Here is a 20506-nt window from a genome sequence, read left to right on the forward strand (position 1 = left end):
ATGAAGGAAAATAAATTAATTATGTATGAAAAGTTAGACATGTTCTCAAAGACTATGTCCATGGGGCAAGGTATAATTGGGATTTTATCACATTTTAATGCTGAGAACAGAATCCCAGTCCCAATCCTTACCCCCGAGGGCTCAGAGCATGTCACTGCATGTGGCGGAGAGTGGAGGAAGGCTGTGGATAGGAGGGGACGAGTGTACAGGGCATTCTGGGAAGAGCAGACAGCAGGGTCACCCCCAGAAGCAGGTGCAGCGTAGTTGGGGGGACGGCTGGAGTAAGGCGTCTGCGTGTGAGGAACAATCAGCTAGGTTACTAAATATCTGTTATTAGTTTGCCTCGACAGGGACCCATATGTAAATATTCACATAAACACACACTCAGTGGAAATCGTCTTTTCTAGAAGGTCCTGTGGACCTAATAATATCTGCCTTTCAGACTAAACCTTTTGCATTTTGCTTTTCCCATTTGTGGGATGATATTATGAAACTTCAGTCGGCTGTGTAACCTACCTAAATATATCAAACAGTGAGCACTTTCAAATAAAGTCTTTGAGGAAATGAAAAAAAATTAAAACAGTTACTTCCTGACTTACAGTCCTCCTGGTGGAAAGACAAGCCGTCCTTGGGAAGTTGTTGCGCTGTTCAGGCAGGTGGTTCCCGCCCTCCGCCTCATCCGCGCCACCTAGTGGCAGCGCAGAGCACATGCTCCTCTTGGCACCAGGGCGGGGACCACGAACCTATTTCCATCACCAGCAACCCAAGAGGGGCAAGCCTGGCCCCTTTCCACATCCTCAGAAGTTCAGGGGTGCCCTGGTCTCTGAAGCACAGCTGGAAAGGTGGCTGAAAGGCTGGCAGCACCAAACAACCCTCCCTTCCTGGAGACCCTCCCTTCCCCAACAGCAGAGGCTGCAAGGAAATGCAAGTGTCAGCTGGAGGGGCCCAGAGCCTGGTTATATTTCTGTAAGAGCACTTAAACATAAATGATTCTCTATCCCACTTCTGCCATAATTAAACTTGGAAAACTTTTCAAAGATGCAACTATTTTATTTCCTGATGGACACACACACACACAAATTTATATATTTATAACAACACATACATGTTATCTTTAGAGAGAAATGAATATATGAGAGAAAAGCAGAAACTGATTAACACCTGTAAGGGAACTCTAGCTAAAATTTACCTAATTTAACTATGATCTGTACACCTGATTCAAGTGATTATAATATAGCCTCTATTGAGAATCTGCAACATCTATTAAGTCCCAGGACTTCCAGCTACTTCTTCATTGGCAAACAGTGTTTTATGAGGTCAAGGTTCATGCCCCCTGCCTCTGAGAACTAGGACTCGGCGGCCCATGGTGTGAGTGACTTAATTATAGTCTGAAGACAGAGGCCCCAGCTAAGGAAAAAATAAATAGTGGTTGCTACTGGAGACAGCATAGCTTTGTCCAGTCTTATTCTCTAAACATAGACTGAAGGAAAACAAGTGTTTAGAGGAAATCAGGAGACTATCTTTAGGACCATGCAGTAGGCAAAGAGCTCAAAAAGCATTAAGCACAAAAAGGAAAAAAAAAGGACAGATTGGACTAAAATTGAGAATTATGCTCATTAAAAGAACTCATTAAGAGACTGAAAAGGCAACCCACAGCACAGGCTCCGACAAGAGACTTACATGCAAACCACACACCCAACTCCTGCAAAGCAATGTGGAGAAGACAGGTGACATGACAGAAAAGTAGACACAATTTTAACTTCACAAAAGAAAACGGTCCAGTGTGGAGCGACCAGAACCCTGCATGCTGCTGATAAGAGTGTACAAACTGCTTTGACCACTGAGGATAAATGAAAACCTCCAACCTCCAGGGACCCCCCAGCAGACATTCACCAAAGACCAGCAGTGGCAGCTTCAGCTTCGCTCCCCCGCACAGTCTCTGGCTGCAAACTCTCTGAACGCCCATCAGCAAGAGCACGAACGGACTGTGGCGGGTGCGCACAAGAAGCCCATTCAACAGAGAAAACAAGGAAAAGGAAATCAAAGATGGTCTGCAATGAAGAAGTTCGGGACCATCACCCTGAGTGAAAGGAGTCACACAGAAGCGGGTCCACACCCTTCATTCATGTTCAAAACCAGCTGTAACTACATGGTTGAGAGTCAGGACTCTGGTCCCCTGTGGTGATACTGGCGGGACAGGAGACATCCTGTCTCTGGGACCGGATGCTAGTTACAAGGTGTCCAGCTACAAAACCGGAGAAAGCCTTACACATGGTATCTGCATATTCTATATCTGTACATCTGGTCCCATCACTTCATGACAAACAGATGGGGAAAAAGTGGAAACAGTGACAGATTTTATTTTCCTGGGCTCCAAAATCACTGCAGATGGTGACTGCAGCCATGAAATTAAGGCCACTTGCTTAATTTAAGGACACATTAAGCAAGGACACTTGCTCCTTGGAAGAAAAGCTGTAACAAACTTAAGTGTATTAAAAAGCAGAGGTATCAATTTGCCAACAAAGGTCCATAGAGCCAAAAGCTATGGTTTTTCCAGAAGTCATGTACAGATATAAGAGTTGGACTGTAAAGAAGGCAGAGCACCACCGAAGAATTGCTGCTTTCAAATTGTGCTAGAGAAGACACCTGAGAGTCCCTTGGACTGCAAGATCAAACCAGAAAATCCTAAAGGAAATCAACCCTGAATATTTATTGGAAGGACTGATGCTGAAGCTCCAATACTTTAGCCACCTGATGTGAAGAGCTGACTCACTGGAAAAGACCCTGATGCTGGTAAAGACTGAAGGCAAAAGGAGAAGGGGACGACAGAGGATGAGAGGGTTGGATGGCATCACCAACTCGATGGACATGAGTTTGGGTAAACTCCGGGAGATGAAAGACAGGGAAGCCTAGCGTGCTGCAGTCCATGGGGTCACAAAGAGTTGGGCGGGACTTAGCGACTGAACAACAACAACAGTTTAACTACCAAAAAAAAAAAAAAAACCACACACATACACACACACACACAGAAAAACAAAAATAATAAAAACAAAGAAGGAAAAAAACCCCCAAATACCCCAAACCCTAAACCAAAGATATTTTGAGGATCTGGCATGACATGTGAGAATAGAAGGCGAACAGGCAAACCCTTAGAATGGAGTCAGTTTAACCCCAAGTAACTAATGTTTCCTTCCACATCCAAAAAGTTTTCAGTGGCTTACCTGTAAAAACTTATTTAATTGATTCTTTGACTTTTCCATAAACTTTTGATCTACAGATTTGAAAGGCAGCTTGCTAAGAGAAGGCAACTGGACTTTTTTTAAAGAAGGGAAACACTGTGAGGGAAAAGAAATAAATGTTAGTTATCTCAAAATTACATTTAAAGCTTTAAAAATTTATTTTAGATGTTTAATAAGAACAAACCAAGTAACTTCCTCTTGTATTCATTTCCTCTGAGACTGAACACCTTGAAAACCTACCTGTTCTAACCAGGCTCAAAGAATATGGAGGAACAGGACATGTGACAAGAAAAGCTAAGACTCGTCCCTAGACTGACAAGCGCCTGGAAGCTGGAAATCTTGGAGCCAGGCTGAGAAGATGGGTCTGCACAACAGCACAGAGCACAGGGTTCTAGGTATGGACAACTGACTCATGGCAAGAGTTTTTCTCTTGGAATGTGTTTTGTTTACAACACATCTGCAAAACCTTATCACGGTTGACAAAAGTAGAGCCTGGGAAGAACCAGCTTTATTACTGCCTTTCAGGGCAAAGTGCAGAATGTAAATATATTAATAATAATAATAATGGATGTCAATAAATAATAACAGGCTTTTCTTTGTGGATTAAATCCTGTGTCCTGCCAGACACTGTACGAGAAGTCTGGCGTGAGTAACAGCTATGCATGTGTTTAGCTGCTCAGTCGTGTCTAACTCTTCACGACTCCACAGACTGTAGCCCACCAGGCTCCTCTGTCCATAGGATTCCCAGGCAAGAATAGTGGAGTGGGCTGCCGTTTCCTCCTCCAGGGAATCGTCCCAACCCAGGGATGGAACCCAAGCCTACACTGGCAGGTGGATTCTTTACCACTGAGCCACCAGGAAAGCCCACTACGACTGTGATTACTACTAATAAAAACAAATAACGTTTGCCACGTGCAGCACATCCTTCTAAACGCTCTGTGCGTGGTTACTCCTTTTATTCTCACAACAGCTCTGGGAGGCGGCTGAGATGGCACTTCGTATCTGTGCCCACTGATGAGGGCAGAGAGGCACAGACAGACGGAGCGGCAGGGTCAGTCACGAGCTGGTGACCGGGGAAGCGAGGATCCAAACTGGAGGCAAACTCCGGCAACCTGGCCCCAGAGTCTGTGCCTTCGAACACCGCACTTCACTGACCCACTCCTTGGTGTGATGCAATGCAGTATGTTCTACTCTCTATTGCTGTGACCCTGAACGGATCCCGTTATCCTCTAACGGGTCACAACTGGCAGCTTTGAAACCACTGGCCAGAGATACCCTCAGCTGTCCTCCAGCTCTGGGGTTCTGTTGGGTTCAATGGAAGTCAGACAGTGATCTGTGTATTCAAAGACTCAGACTAGACTAAACGGTTGACCCACAAGTAAATTTCCAACCACCAGGCTGAAAATACCACTTTTCCAGTGTCAACAGCAAAGGGGAAAGAGGGACCAGTTTCCCTGTGTCGTTAAAACGGAAACGGGCCCTGAGATCTCTTCTCGCTCAGTAATTCTAAGCCTGTGCCACAAGCGTTCGTACCTCACTAAGTCTCCGGTGTAAATTCTGAAACTCACTGAGCCTCCTGGGGACCGTCCAGTTCTTGGTTTCAACTCCTCCAACTTCCTGTAAGCTTACTGTGACAAAGTAACAGGGCATTTGCTCGCCATTCTCTTCTGTGACCTTGGAGAAACAGGTGAACACAACAGCAAGAAAGAGCACAGTGAGCAGACGAGACGTGGCAGGCAAGATCCCTGCACCCCTCCAGACGCCCTCTCCCGGGCGTGCAGGTCCCGCACGGTCCCCAGGACTTGAAAAGGATGGGCTCTGCTCTGGCATTAGGCTACCTTAGAGGGCACAGCCCACCTGAAACCGGGCCTATCCTAACCTCAGGGGCCCTCACAGAAGCAGAGGGATTTCTTTGGTGAGTAGAAAAAGAATCAGAGGAAGCACAAGAAGGATCTGACATGCGGTGCTGGCAGAAAGATGGACTGGGCCACGCGGAAAGATATGGAGTATTTCTAGGACCTGAGAACAATGCCAGGCTGACAGCAGGAGAACAGAGACCTCAGCCCCACCGGGAACTGGATTCTGCCAAGAACCTGAATGAACTTGGAGGTAGACTTCCCCCAGATTCTCCAGACAGGAACTTAGTCTGGCTAGCCACCTGACTTCAGCCTTACGATATAGTGAGCAGAGAATCCAGTCACGCAGCTGGACTCTCAACCTGCAGAATTGTGAGCAGAGAAGGATGGGGGGCCTCCCCCGTTTAACACAGGACTCCACACACCGTGGTTTCTGTTTTCATGAAATTTCACATTGGGAGATGTGATTTCCTCTACCTCCCAACTGAAGACAGCTCTTAAGCACTCACACACACACCCTGTCATAATTCAGAAAAGGCCACCATTGCTCCTAATGTAAATGGATTAGAGAAGAAACAAAAAGAAAATATGCTGAATTGAAGCTTGATTTAGCGTCATGAACCGAATTAGAGACAAAGAGTAAACAGAGAAGCAAAGCAAAGGGACGCAATTCTGCTGAGCACCAGCTGAGCCCCAGCGGGGAGGAGGACCACCGTCCCTCATGGGAGGCAGGAGGTAGAGCACAGACAGCCCACGACTGTCCCGGGCGCGCACAGCTCACGGCGCCTCGCCTGGCTTAGAAAGCCGGAGGGGAACACCTCCTCCACCGTTCTCACGGGGCTGCTTCGTGGATGCTGGGCGGTCAGATGACCCCTCTGTGTCCACTGCTGTTACCTTTTCAGGGACCAAGGTCACAGCAAGCTCCTGAGTAACAGCTGATGACCAGGGCAAAGGGCCTTGTGAGGGTTTTTCCTCCTTCCCTCCCCTCCTCAGTATCTGCCTTTGGAAGACAATTAAAAGCAACTGTGCAATGCCAGAGGCAGCTCTGAGCAAAGCTGGGGAGGTAACAGAATCTGTACCCCATCCCCAGGGGCTCCTCTTTTATACCTTTTGACACCACATCCCCTGAATGCCCCTTCCGAGACTTCCACACCAAAGGTGATTCCATCAGCAGTGAGGAAGTGTTTCTCATGGTGTTCCAGGCTCTGCGCAACCTCCCCTGACCCGCTGTCCCCCTTCCCCTCAACAAAGGCACCCGGCTCTGCACCTTAATGGGAGGACAGCAAGCACCAAAGGCACACTGAGGGCACTCGGTAAGCGCTCACGCGGCATGGCTTTCAGGCCGGCACCTGGAGAATGTGCACAGTTTTGCTTCCTAAACTAGAAGTGAATTTCAGATTTGTGAATTCTAAGCCTTTCCCCAAGAAAGAGTGTCAGGCCACTGATGATGGGAAAAGCAGGGATGGACACAGATAAGTTGGGCAGATGGGCCCTTGAAAATCTCAGGAGTTGAGTACTGGTCCAGACATATGAAACAATGATGGAGACCAACAGTCACACTGAGCATCAGTAGAGAGTGTGTGTGTGTGTGTGTGTGTGTGTGTGTGTGTGTGTGTGTGAATTGTAACCTCCTAATTTATACCCCCACCACCCCACACCTTTCCCCTTTGGTAACAGTAAGTTTGATGCTCTTGAACTGTGGTGTTTGAGAAGACTCTTGAGAGGCCCTTGGACTGCAAGAAGATCAAACCAGTTAATCCTAAAGGAAATCAGTCCTGAATAATTCATTGGAAGGACTGATGCTGAAGCTGAAGCTCCAACACTTTGGCCACCTGATGTGAAGAACTGACTCACTGGAAAAGACCCTGATACTGGGAAAGATTGAGGGCAGGAGAAGGTGAAAACAGAGGATGAGATGGTTGGATGGCATCACTGATTCAATGGACATGAGTTTGAGCAAGCTCTGGGAGCTGGTGATGGACAGGGAAGCCTGGCGTGCTATGGTCCATGCGGTTGCAAAGAGTCAGACACAACTGAATGACTGAACTGAACTATAAGTTTGTTTTCAAAATCTGTGAGTCTGTTTCTGTTTTATAAATAAATTCATTTATATCATTTTTTAAACTCACATTCCACAAGTGATATTATATGATACTGACTTTCTCTGCTTAGCATGATAATCTCTAGGTAGGGTGGACCTGACTTTCTTCTCCAGGTGTCAACAGTCAGTTAAACAGAAAGGAAGTTTACACTAATGATATAAATGTATAAAGCATTTTTCCATCAAATGAAATTATTTTTACATTCAAAAACAGGGATATGGTGTATTCTGAAAACTACTGTCCCATGTCCCTCAGAGAAGAGCAAAATATTTTCTAATTCCAGGAGGAAATATTCATTATTAAAGATCTTAAAGCTACTGATGTTTGAGCCACTGACATCAGCAGGATGGATCAATCGGAAATACATTAAAAATTTTTCATCTCCAAATTTCAAGTAGTGTTTTCCATTTTTTTTCAACCCTCGGTAGAAAAGGAAATTGGTAATTTGAGGATATCAACTGTTTCTATCTGAAAGTTGCTTACGATTAGTGAACGAGGACAACTTTCTGTCTCAAGGGGAGGGAGACGAGATCTATACCAGGCAACCCAACAAACAGCTCCCGGTCAGGAAGCAGAACGGAGATACGGAGCGAGTAAGGCAGGACCAGTGCAGTCCAGAAGGATGAATATAAGCTTTCGATTCCCAACCCTAATTCTTTGGGACAAAATCTAATATGATAAAGTCAAACTTAACACTCTGGGAACAAATACGTAAGCAACTGGGAAGGGAAGCAGTCATACCTACCTCTCCACTGGTGATGGAGGCTTTCCACAAGCCCAGGTTCTCACACCACCAGTCTGTTCGCGCCATATGCAACTGGAGGTCTGTGCGTTCTTTCTCTATTAGAATTATCTCCTCTTTCAATTTAGAAACAATCTGTCACAGGGGAAAACATCCTGGGAGTTACAAAACCATCTAAAACTCTGTGCAGTTCACGAAAGTAGCAGGTTACCAAATCAACACACACAAGTCAGCTTTGTTTCTATATACTGACAATGCATACTCCAAAAAGGAAATTAAGAAAACAGTTCCACTTACAATAGCATAAGAAAAAAATCACAAAATACTTAGGAAATTAACTTTAGCAAGGAGGTGAAAGATTCCTACAATGAAAACTACAAAGAAAGAAAGAAAGACATCACTGAAGACACAGATCAAGGGAAAGACACCCTGCAATTTACACAACTCTATTATTTGAAGCCAGTGTCTTTGCCTCAAAATTCTCCTGATCATGCAGTCCACAAGGACCTGTTCCTTCTTGAGAGAGCCTGCAGCAGCTTGTCCTGCACTGTGTCATCAGTACGGGCTGTAATTGTTTGATCTCTGGTTCCACCGTCAGCATGTTTGCGCCCCCCGCCCCCACCCTGCCCCGCCAGGGCAGGTTTCTCTATTCACTCTGTTTCTCTGGTTCTTCATCCTGCTGCACCTACTCATCACTGAGGCTTCTGAATGCACCTACAGAAGGGGCCAGAGGAGATAAAGCTGGCAAAGCAAAGAGCGCCAGCCGTAGCTACATTAAGGGAAACCTCCCTGTCAGACCCACGAAGCAGGAATGCAAACCAAGAGGCTGCACCACCGCCTGGGTGAGATGCTGTTTACATTTTTTTTTTTTAACTTTCAAAATCTCTTCGTTTGTAGCAAAACAATCCTTTTTTTTTTTCCCACTTTTTTGCCACACAGCATGGCATATGGGCTCTTAGTTCCCTGACCAGGGATCAAACCTGCATCCCCTGCACTGGAAGCAAAGTGTTAACCACTAGATCACCAAGGAAGTCCCCCAACAATCTATTTCTTGCATAATTCTATGAGATGATCTAAGTTGTGCTTGGAGTGTTTGAAAGAAAAAAATATATATATATAAAGATTGTCCCTGCTTAGTTAACTCACTTCCAGAATCAACTATGTCACAAGGGGCAGTTCAGCCCCTTTCCCAAAGGCATGCAGACAAGTCAGATAAAAGACAGAGTTACAGCCGAGGGTGGAAAACACAAACCAGACCCTAACAGGTAAAAGACAAATGCCCCCTAATTCTATACTCTAAGCAAAAAAACCCAAACCCATAAAAACAGAAAGAGTGGAACTTACAGAATTTCTATCTATCAAATTAGAAAAATGGCAACTTTTACAGACAACCTTGAAAACGGAAGAGTTACCTTTTTGTCGGGTTTTGGCGCATTTTGAATAGAATTTAGAGCTTGCCTTTTATACTCAAGTTTCTCGTTTAGTTCTCGTAGCTTGTTCACAGCAAAGCTGGCTTGTTCATTAACCCGACTGGAGCCTTCATCCACAGCTTCCTCACCGACCTCACCTCCCGAGTCCTGCGGGAGAACGTCACGTGAGCCACCGTATCCCATAAAGATGAATTTTCCCTCAGTATTACCTACACTACAGGCTCTAGGGCATGACAATGCACCGCTCCAAATCACCGGACTCCACTAAGGAAAGAACCATAGTAGAAAGCCTAGAAGCAGCCTGCTTTTTCTCAGCAAAGTGAAAAATCACAGTATTTAGGACCAAAGGAACTGGTATTTGGAATTGCAGTGAAAAAAGAAATATTTAATAGCCTAAAGAAAGGAGAAAAGAAATTTCATATTGCTATCTCCCAAACGGGAACCTGCATAGAACAAGGGAAGGCAACTGAGTTATCTTTCCAACTAAACCCAGATGTTCTGTGCCTAAACTCTGCCCCCAAAATGCTGAGACCTGGCTTGCTTGCTTTTGGTCTCCTAGGATATTATGAAAAATTCATGCGAGTCTCTTTAAAATCAGTTTAGTTCAGTCGCTCAGTCGTGTCCGACTCTTTGTGACCCCATGGACTGTAGCACGCCAGGCTTCCCTGTCCATCACCAACTCCCAGAGCTTTTAAAATAAAATTTCCAAATTCCCACTAGTGAAGGTATTTTTAGCATACACTTTGCTCAGTCCTTCTTTTAAAGATGTATTTTACTAATCAAGAGGTAGATTATTTTACAAGTTAGATGGCTAGCACTTGAAAGTGACTTAAGAAAAAAAAAAAGAAAGTGACTTAAGATTCATAAAGAACTACATAATTTGGGAAACACCTGAATAGATTACCAACAAACAGCATGTTAGTAATTAGATTCATGAGCAGCAAGAGCAGGAAGAACTGCTCAGAACTGTCTTCTGGTTCGTTTACTCCTTAACTTTCTTCCAGATTTTTTTCTTCTAGTTTTTCTTACTTGTAACAAACAGTAAAAAGAAAAAATGTCAAAGGAAAATATTAATAATCATAGAACACCAGGCTATTTTCATTTTTATATATTCTTCCTAATTCTTGTCCATGAGTATATGTATTATGACATTATTCTATGCCTTTACACGTTCAAGAGGGTATTCTGACTTTCTCATAAAATATATTACTACAGTGCTGCATATTTGAGGGTACTGTAATCTTCAAAATTATAATTGCTATGGCTGCAGAGTATTCTATGAATTGATAATAAACTGAGGCATATTCCTATTGCTACTCCTGCTGAGGGTTGATTCTGCTTTTTTGCCATCCCAGATGTGTTAAAATAAATTCCACAGTGCATAAACCTTTTCCCCCCTACATTTTAATTATTTTCATAGGATAAATTTCTAAAAGTGACTGTACTAGAACAAAGAATAGGAACTTTCAAAAGGTCGTTGATACATGTCACCTTTCTTTGAATCCTAGGTGACGCTGGACAGACATTTTTCATGTTTGTTTACGATTTACTACCTATCATATCAACAGTCATTTCAAGTCTTTATTCAATTGATGTGTTGGATATTCATGCTTTTACTAATCTGAATAAACTGCTCACAACATTTACACATCAACCATTTTAATTTTTGAGCTAGAGATAAAGATCAGTTTGTTTTAGCTGTGCTATTCTAGAAATAAAATGCAGTGAGTAATGACCAATTAGTTTAGTGGTTCTGCTCACTGAAAATGTAGAGATCCATAATAGAACTTTTTTTAAAAAGTCTGAATGAAGTTCAGAGACATCCACTTCTAAAACTATCATGAAGAAGCACCTGATTCCTCAGGGCTTGAGACATAGTGAAGTGGACAGAGAGAGAGAATCCAAGATAAATTACAATCTTTCTATGTAAAGTGACTCTAAAACACTTTTTCTTTGTACTTTCAAAACCTTCAAATTCATATAAATCATTAATAGTGAAAGGGAGATGGCCACTGGGCTACCCAAAATGATCTAATACACTGTAAGAAAATTAGACTTCAGGTATGGTTGGACAAGGTTTGTTTCAAAACATCTTAATTTCACCTGATTGTGTTTAAACTCCAAAATATTTCCTGCAGGTCTTCCTACATTCTCTGCCTCTCATCTTTTCCCCATCCTTTTTGTCTGGTCTCAGGCTAGACTGTCCAGCTACTGATTCTCTTACCCGGCCTAAGTCGCAAATGTCTCCCCCACCCTCCAAGAGTCCTGCCCTCACTTTTCAGGCATCAGACTCACATGTGTCTCAGGCAGGACAAGGAGGTCTCTGACTCAGTGCTGGGTAGCGGTACCCAGCCGGTCAGAAGGACAAAGAAAGCAGCACTGACCAGAAGCAGTGAGGTGCTTCGAAGTTCTATATGTTACAAGATGAAGGCGCACACCATATCTGACTCCCACAGTCTGCCCTACCTACTCACGTTCAACGCGTAACCACTCGAAAGGCAGGAGAAAGGTAAATGAGACTCACCACTTCATCCTTGTTGGAAACCAATTGTGAGACATGTTTTTCTTCCTCTTTCATCATCAATTTCTCATACAGGTCGCTGACAATGAATGAAGGGTAATACCTATCCTTCAGGGTCTCATAAACATCTCCCTGGATTTTGCAGAACACTTCAATCCCTTTATTACCCACAAGACATTGCTGGATTTCTTTGTAAAGTGACTTTTCCACTGATATTTCTTTGCTCTCCACAAAGAAATTTTGGTAAATTTCACCAACTAATTGTGGGATTTCATTCTGAAAAGATGGGAAGATAAGGAAAGAGAAAGTATGAAATACTGTCTCTGAGAAAAACTATTTTCTTCCGAATTCTCTGCATTTTAAAGGTGGAAGGAAGACCTGGAATGTGGGGTGAGTGTGCAGCTTTGTGGGCATGTTCAGGGCCAAGGGGTGAGCATCAGACCTTGAAAAAACCAGTTGAGTCCTTAAAAGGAACACTTTACATTGAACAGTTAACAAATATAAATTCTTTTTAATGCTGGAAGGAAAAAACAAAGAATGAGAACAGTTCTCTTCTTGCACTGGATTCCCTTCTCATAAATCTCAGTTTCACAGGAATATAATTCATCAGCTAAATTCAATTTGACTTTTCCATCTAATATAAATAGAAGTGCCAACTTCCTACTCCAGAAGAAAGTCAATATAATAATTGTGGAAGTAAGAGACATATTCTTCAGAATGATGACTTACTACAGTGTAATCAAGCTTGGTCTTAAACACGACACTTAAGTCACAGTGATCCTACTTTGAATGTGCAAACATCTCTTACATCTGATTAACAGAACCTTTGCATTTCTGCTAGAGACAACTCTAGGAATGACGCAAAGTCTTTAACAGTAGCAATAAAATGAAGACAAACACCTTAATGAATACTATGAACATAACAACATCATGGAACTTTTACATCCTAATCAGTGTTGCTAGATCAAATATAGTTATTTGAGGAAGCTATACCCTCCTCTTACTGTACTGACATTTTTCAACTTGTTTTTAATAGTTTAGGAAATTTTTTAGATTGCTCTTTACAGTAGTCCTCTGATAGCAGCCAAAGCCAAGTTTGTAGTCAAGTCTGGTAGATAAAATACGTAATAAAGCTGGCTAGTACAATATTGAGTAAAATGAGGTCATTGGTGGCTTATAAATTAACACTGAAAGAAATTCCTAAGATTTCAAAATGCTACGAGACTGGATTTAGTTCCTTAACCAACACAGTCTGTGATTTACGATGTATTCTAAGTTGGTGTTAAGCTCTAGCAACATTCATATTAAGTGTAAATGAGTAATTTAATGCAGATAGTGCTCTTTGGGCTTATTTTAATAAGCCTCTCAGAATGTATGTATTATATATGCTGTATATATTGTTATATATGTTTGTTGATACAAATTCACAGATATGTATTTCACATTCTTCAGCTTAATTCTTAAATATATATTGAGAACTTGCTGAGCACAAAACACAATGCTCATTATTAGGCTTTCCTCTGTAACAGACATTTGTAATCAAGAATTATTTTTTGTCTTCCTTAACACAATCATTTTAAATAAAAGGACAGTTAAGTGTGCACATTACAATATTATTAAAAATAACAAGGTTATAAGAATGAGGTACAGGTGATAAAACCAAACTTATAATAGCAAAGTGGGTAAGACGTGCCTTTTGATAATGAATTACAAAATAACTACCTGAAATTAAATTCAGCAACTGGGTACATTTGTAAATCTTTTCTCCTTGACTACACATTTAAAAGCACTTTCTATAAAAATAAAATCTAATTTTATTTACCATTGTGGGCTAGAACATAATGCCAATAATATGTCTGGTTTAAAATACTCTTTTAATGTATAGCTTATCTTACAGCTTTATTGAAAAACACAGATACACTGCCTAAAACGCAAGTTTTCATCAGCCAGTGATTAACATTCCTTTGGACCTGTATATCCTACCTTGTTAGCATTCTTTAAGTACTCCACAGACTCCCAAAAACTAATTAGAGCTCTCTTGTCCATCCTTTCCATGTACATTCGAAACTGCTCTCGGTAGACAGTGTTGGCCAAGATATCTTCGAACTGAAGAATCTATGAAGCGAATGTAATTAGGAGTTTTTAAAAATCTAAATTTAAATATCAGTTCACTTTGACTTCCAAAGGATTCATTTTCACACTCAGGAAAAAAAAATGCCTCATTTTCTAAGGTCATAGAGTGCCTGTTTCACCTTCCTAAACTTTAAATTGAAAAAGCTTACTGAATATTCAAAGTGCACATATTCAAAAAATACCAATTTTCTATTAACCATTAGCTCATTCAGCAAAGGATTTATTTGGCTTCTATTCAGTATCGGGTGCATTTCTAGGAAACAGATAAAAATCCCTGTCTTACGTGATGGACTGCTGAAAGCAACCACGCTCGTAGTAGAAAAAGTCAAGAGAGATGTTTAAAAGACCAGGTAGCTGGACTCTAATAAATTGGTATTTTTGTTTTCCATCCTATTTTCATATAGGTAAGGAAATCTACAAATGATTTCATACCTTGCCTTTTTGTTTATAATATCACATTCATTTGAAAAAAATCTCTTGTATGTATCATATGATTTTAATTGACCCATAAAAGTCCATTGTATGTCTAGCATTCTATTCCCATAGAATAGAATGATTCCACATAGTGGAATCAAAATGTCATAAATTCTTTAGTTAGGCAAAAATTCATAAGTTTTCTAAAACATACATATCATACACATTATTTACATATAACAAAAACTTCTCTACTATGCTTGATAAAGGCTTGAGATTTATAATTTTAAATAACAGATATGCAACAAGCAACAGATTTACTGTGTAGCACTGGGATCTATAGTCAATATCTTGTAATAATTTATAATGGAAAATAATTTCAAAAATAATATATGTGTATATGTATTACTGAATCACACAAAAAAATTCTACTTTTTGAAATTTAAAAAAAAAAGTCCAATGTATGGAAGTTTCAAAATTACCCCTTCATTTACCATTTTGAGTGCTTACATCATAAGAAAAACCACTACCTGAAGACACAGTGCGATCAATCCTGAGCACAGACCACTAAAGAAAAAGTGGATGACCTTTATAGTAATTCAGGACTTAACAAGGAAAAATGCCGCAAATTAATTTAGAAGGGACTTAACTCCTATATCCTTAGTTATCTATTTAGTAATAAAAATGATGTCTAAATATAATGCGAAGAGGGCAATGGCACCCCACTCCAGTACTCTCGCCTGGAGGATCCCATGGACAGAGGAGCCTGGTGGGCTGCAGTCCATGGGGTCGCTAAGAGTAGGACTCACTGAGTGATTTCACTTTCACCTTTCACTTTCATGCACTGGAGAAGGAAATGGCAACCCACTCCAGTGTTCCTTCCAGGGATGGGGGAGCCTGGTGGGCTGCCGTCTATGGGGTCGCACAGAGTCAGACACGACTGAGGAGACTTGGCAGCAGCAGCAAGTATAATACAAGAAAAGGAAAACTTATATTTAAGATTCTTAAAACTAATATTGTAGCAGGTAGAAAAATTTCAGAAATGTTATCTCTGAGATTTTTCTAAAATCAAGTGCATATGATCAATGCATGTTCACCTCCTCTGCCATGCACAGTAAGTCTTCAATCTGTTTTGTGGGCAGAAACGGGCAGGCATTTTTCTAGCAGCTTTTGGTAACTAATTAAAGGAATGACCATCCCTTGCTACAGATCATTAATACTTAGGATGTAGTGTACTAACTTTGGGAAATCATAGAACGTATCCTCACTTCAGGTAAACCTACCAGTGAGGCATTTTAAAGTAGAAGTCCTAACTGTACAGGCTCCAAAGAAGTCTGAAGGCTCCGATAGCAACTCTGATAGCAATGACAGATTACTCGGAGAACAACCCATTTTCAACACAGGGAGGAGCTGAGCAGGAGAGATAGCCAACAATTCTAAGGAAGTCTTCCCAGTCTAATCTCATAGACTGAAGTGAATTCCAAATTAGATACAAATTCTTGATTTTGCAAAATTAAGCCCAAAACGTCTTCTAAAATATTAGCCGCCTTTATTCTCTTATTGTGTCTTATGAACACTCTTAGGTTTAGTTCTAAAAGTGCACACATAAATAAATGGCAGGAGACCTCTCTCAAGTCTAATTTAACATCTGATACACCTCATATCTCAGCTGGTGAATTAACCTTTAAGTTCTCTACTCCAAGCGTTTTGTTTTTGCTTTTAATTTTCTCTTGAAGCCTGCATAAGCCTTTCACTGAGTAACGCACACTAACGGTGTGGGTCTGGGTGACCAGGATGAACAGATGGCACACTTTTGAGTCAAATATGTTAGCGTGAGATGAACTCAATCTCACTACATTAATCTGAGATGAGCAATTCTCAGTAATTCTGAGACTCCGTGCAGAAGTGGGAAAGAGACCACTGGGTAGGTCAAAGTGGACACTACTGCTCAATAGATGGTTTAAAAATATAAGTGTATATACACAACATAATGCCAATTACCATTTACTAAGGGCTTCCATACAGCAAACACTATGCTCTTGTGTTAATTTCCTCTGTTGGATTAACACATTTCTTTCTGTCCTAAAACCGCTGGTAATTCTGGGAGGGGTGCTGCCACAGAGAATCTCTGGGCAGAAGACAAAAAACTGTCCTGGTGGATGTTCCATGCGCCAAAGGCCATGGCGTGCTTCAGGCTGGAAGGTGCCCTGTGATCACTCTTTATTCCCCGTCAGGGATTTTTATTTACTTCTTTTCACTATGTCCCAGTCCCACTGGATCTGGTTTCATGATGCGTATGCTATTAACTTAGTTTTATGTTTTGTGTGTGTTGTTTCTTAACCCACAGGCCAATTTTTCTATAGGAAATACATCCCTATAGCACTCAAAAGGACCACAAGGCCTAGAATAGTAAATAAACGTTCTCCTAAAACACCCAACATGTTACCAAGAGGGACCCAGGCCCAAGATTCTCTGCCCGTGGAATATCCACAATATATTCCTGAAATTGTCTATATCAGACTAAAGAGAATGTGGAGAACTAGGATCCTGGGAATGATGTTTTATCCTGAAAGGAGAGTTCACAATTGGATTCCTCTTACAGTTATGACATCACTAAAACATACCCCCAAATAATTAATGCCAGTTACAACAGATGTTTATTGAGTGCTCATTATATACCGACTACTGTGGTTATCATTTTATGTGCATTATTTAATTCCATAATTATCATGCCCTGTATGGTCTGTGCAATTATTATTACTTTACAAACAGAGTACAGACAGGCTAACTGACTTGCCCAAAGTGAATCCCCAGTGAACTTGGGATTTAAGAGTCAGGCTTTCTGACTCTGTAACATAACGTTTTTGTTGTTGTTGAAACTTTTTATTTTATATTGGAGTATAGCTGATTAACAATGTTATGATATTTTTCAGCTGGACAGCAAAGGGACTCAGCCACACATATACATGCATCCATTCCTGCCATCCAGGCCTCCACATAACACTGAGCAGAGTTCCCTGTGCTCTACACTAGGTCCTTGTTGGTTACCCATTTTAAACAGAGCAGTGTGTACATGTCCATCCCAAACTACCCGTTCCCCCTATCCCATAATAAAATACTTACTCTTCTTAAGAAATTACCTGATTTGATTTCAGGCCAAAAGATTTAGCAAACTAAGAACAGTACGGAAGTCAAGAAGGAAAGGTGGGTTGAGAGCTCTGTAAGAACTTCAGGAGAGACAGAGCCAGGGCGTCTTTTCCATTCAAGTGCAGGGTCCTCAGCTACACTCAGACTTGTGAACCAACCAGATCCGGGTTTTTATATAGTTCTGTCTCTTCCTATCCACATGGCCTTACTAGGTAATTTACTTACACCAACTGTCTCGTCATCTTTTGTAAAATGGAGACACAGAATACATATTCATAGCACTGTGGTGAGAGCTAAGTAAAATAACCTCTAAGAGACATTCTGCTTCACTGCCTGTAATTTCTATCCAATTAGTAGTGAGTAATCTGATTGGGCCCTTGAAAATATAAATACGCTCCTCTGGGATGGCGGGAGGACAAAAGGGAGACAGGAAAACACACACAGGCGTGTACACACACACACACGCATCTCACACCTCCTGATCACACCAATTACCATGCGCAGAAGTCAAGGATGCCAAGAAGTGTGGATTCTTGACTCCTAAAAGTCAACATGTGAGTTTATGTTAGGGAAGACATGTTTTAGGTTAAATACCAAGAAGTGAAGGCACTGTCCGTGTGATGACATCAGCGTTCATAACAAACACGAAATGGCAAAGCAAGAAACCGCCAAGTTCTACCTTCTGGCTCTGAGGCCCTTCCCCCTCGTCGAAGGCCCCGTCCTCTTGCTGGTCATAGGCAGGGCCTCCCAGGACTCTGATCCTCTTCTCACACTGCTTCTTCGCTACAGTCAGCTGGTTAATATACCTTTTCATGTTCCTGGCCCTCAGGAGGTCAGCCTTCATGGCGGCAGTTTCTTTACCTTGAATGAGACAGATAGGCGGTAGGCAGTCAGAGGACAAGGTGCCAAAGAGGGAGGGAACGTGGTCACGCTGGGCCAAATCTGTGAAAATGTGGGGCTGAAAATTTGCCATCTGTGACATGGATAGACCTGGGGGTCATTATATTTAGTGAAGTCAGTCAGAGAGAAAAAAAATAAATACTGTATGCTTTCACTTATATAAGGAATCTAAAAAAAAGAAACAGACTCACAAGTAATAAACTAGTGGTTACCAGAGCGAAGAGGAGTGTGGGGAAGGTCAACACAGGTAAAGGGGATTAAGAGGTACCAACTGCCAGGTATAAAACAGGTAAGATACAAGGACAGAACATACAGCACAGGAAACAGAGCCAATATTTTACAATAACTATATGGCGTATATCTATAAAACAGTGAGTCACTAGGCTACAGGGCTGTCTTTGGATCTGCCTCTCTTGGACTCTACATGGTCTCTGGTGACCAGCTTCCTGAACACACTGGGTAGCTTCCTGTGGGGCTTCACTATCCATTATCTCAGCAGATCCCCCAAGAATCTGCCTGGCTCCGTTCCCTGTCCCCTTCAGGTCCCTAGTTCAGGGCTCAGCAAAGACATCTCTGGTCACCCTCTTTGTACCTGCAACCTCCACCCTAAAACACCAGTCTTCTCCCGCGCGGCTTTATACCTTCTCTATAGCAGGACTGCCATACCACCTATTTGGTTTACTTATCCTCCAAGTATGTCCTCATAAAAGTAGCATTTTGTTTGTTTATACACAGCTGGGCCACCAGCACCCACAACAGTGCCCAGCAACACCGTCAGGACTCAGGGAACACGCTGAGCGGATGCATGATCTGTGTCAGGTGTTACCGAGGGTTCAATATAACAGAGCTAATGTTCTGCTGAGTCCTCGATATGCATCAGGTACTCTGCTCTCTCTCGAGCCCTGGCTGTGAAAGAGGGAACCAGGGTGAGACTCCTCACCTCCCGCTCTTCACCTTACTCCAACATGGCATCTAGCCCTCCCTGCCACCAATTAGCTGTGGCCAGGACCACGAGCGGACAAGTCCTGTGGACGGCTGTCAGTAGAGTCTGGAATCAGATTAGAATTTGGTCTCTGCCACTATGAGCTCTGTGGTCTCAGGGAAAATTTTTTAAAAATTTAACTTAAAAATATTTACAATGGTTTGCTTCCTTAAGCTGACATTATGTAATTTAAAGCAAATGCAAAAAATTCACACAAAGTTAATTTTTAAAAATGACTAAGCATCGAGCACCTCCTTGTGGAGAAGGGACTAGCTTTGCACACGTAACCTGCAGGCAGGGAGGGGCAGGGGTTGAGGGCAAGCTTTTTTCTTTTAAATGGGTGAGAAATGAGCTGGTTTTAATGCTGGTGGAAGGAAGCAGTTAAGAAGGAAACAGGCTACAAGTTGGGAGGGTGGTACCCAGTAGACAGTGAGGAAGGAGGCTGGCTTTGGGGGAGGCCACTGGAGAAGGAAATGGCAACCCACTCCAGTGTTCTTGCCTGGAGAGTCCCAGGGATGGGGGAGCCTGGTGGCTGCCGTCTATGGGGTCACACACAGTCGGACACGACTGAAGTGACTTAGCAGCAGCACCCCACCCTGTGGCGACAGGGAAGCACAGGGATGGATGCGGACACCAGCCAGTCTGGACCTGGTGTTGGGAGCTGCAGCAGCTCCCCTCCTAGGGCTCTGCTGTCTGGAAGCAGAGAGTGAGGTTATCCGCTCAGAGAAGTGTTAGCTGCTCAGTCGTGCCTGATTCTCTGTGATGTCATGGACTGTAGCCCACCAGGCTCCTCTGTCCATGGAATTTTTTAGGCAAGAACACTGGAGTGGGTAGCCATTTTCTTCTCCAGGGGATCTTTAGACCCAGGAATCGAACCTGCGTCTCAAGCTAGGCCAGCAGATTCTTTACCACGGGGCCACCAGGGAAGCCCTCACACACCGAGGGAGACCTCCAGTTCCCCAGGGTGGTCGTCACCACCCTCAGGTCACAGAGTCAGTCTGTGCAGATGCTGACAACCATGTCTGGACAGGCTGCACACG

At 42.5% G+C, this 20506-nt stretch overlaps 1 protein-coding gene across 1 annotated transcript in view; it reads right to left on the reverse strand.

Moving 5' to 3' along the window:
• Positions 1-20506, reverse strand: part of SNX25 (sorting nexin 25) — a 91287-nt gene that overhangs the window by 11605 nt on the left and 59176 nt on the right. Inside the window, exons 7-13 of the mRNA XM_070364298.1 lie at positions 18264-18445; positions 13874-14005; positions 11894-12166; positions 9352-9516; positions 7943-8074; positions 4773-4913; positions 3222-3335 (exon numbers count right to left, since the gene is read on the reverse strand). Of these exons, the coding sequence (XP_070220399.1) occupies positions 3222-3335; positions 4773-4913; positions 7943-8074; positions 9352-9516; positions 11894-12166; positions 13874-14005; positions 18264-18445 (1139 nt within the window). The remainder of the gene's footprint in view (positions 1-3221; positions 3336-4772; positions 4914-7942; positions 8075-9351; positions 9517-11893; positions 12167-13873; positions 14006-18263; positions 18446-20506) is intronic.

The sequence above is a fragment of the Bos mutus genome, chromosome 27 (assembly GCF_027580195.1).
Source record: "Bos mutus isolate GX-2022 chromosome 27, NWIPB_WYAK_1.1, whole genome shotgun sequence".
Classification (NCBI taxonomy): Eukaryota; Metazoa; Chordata; class Mammalia; order Artiodactyla; family Bovidae; genus Bos; species Bos mutus.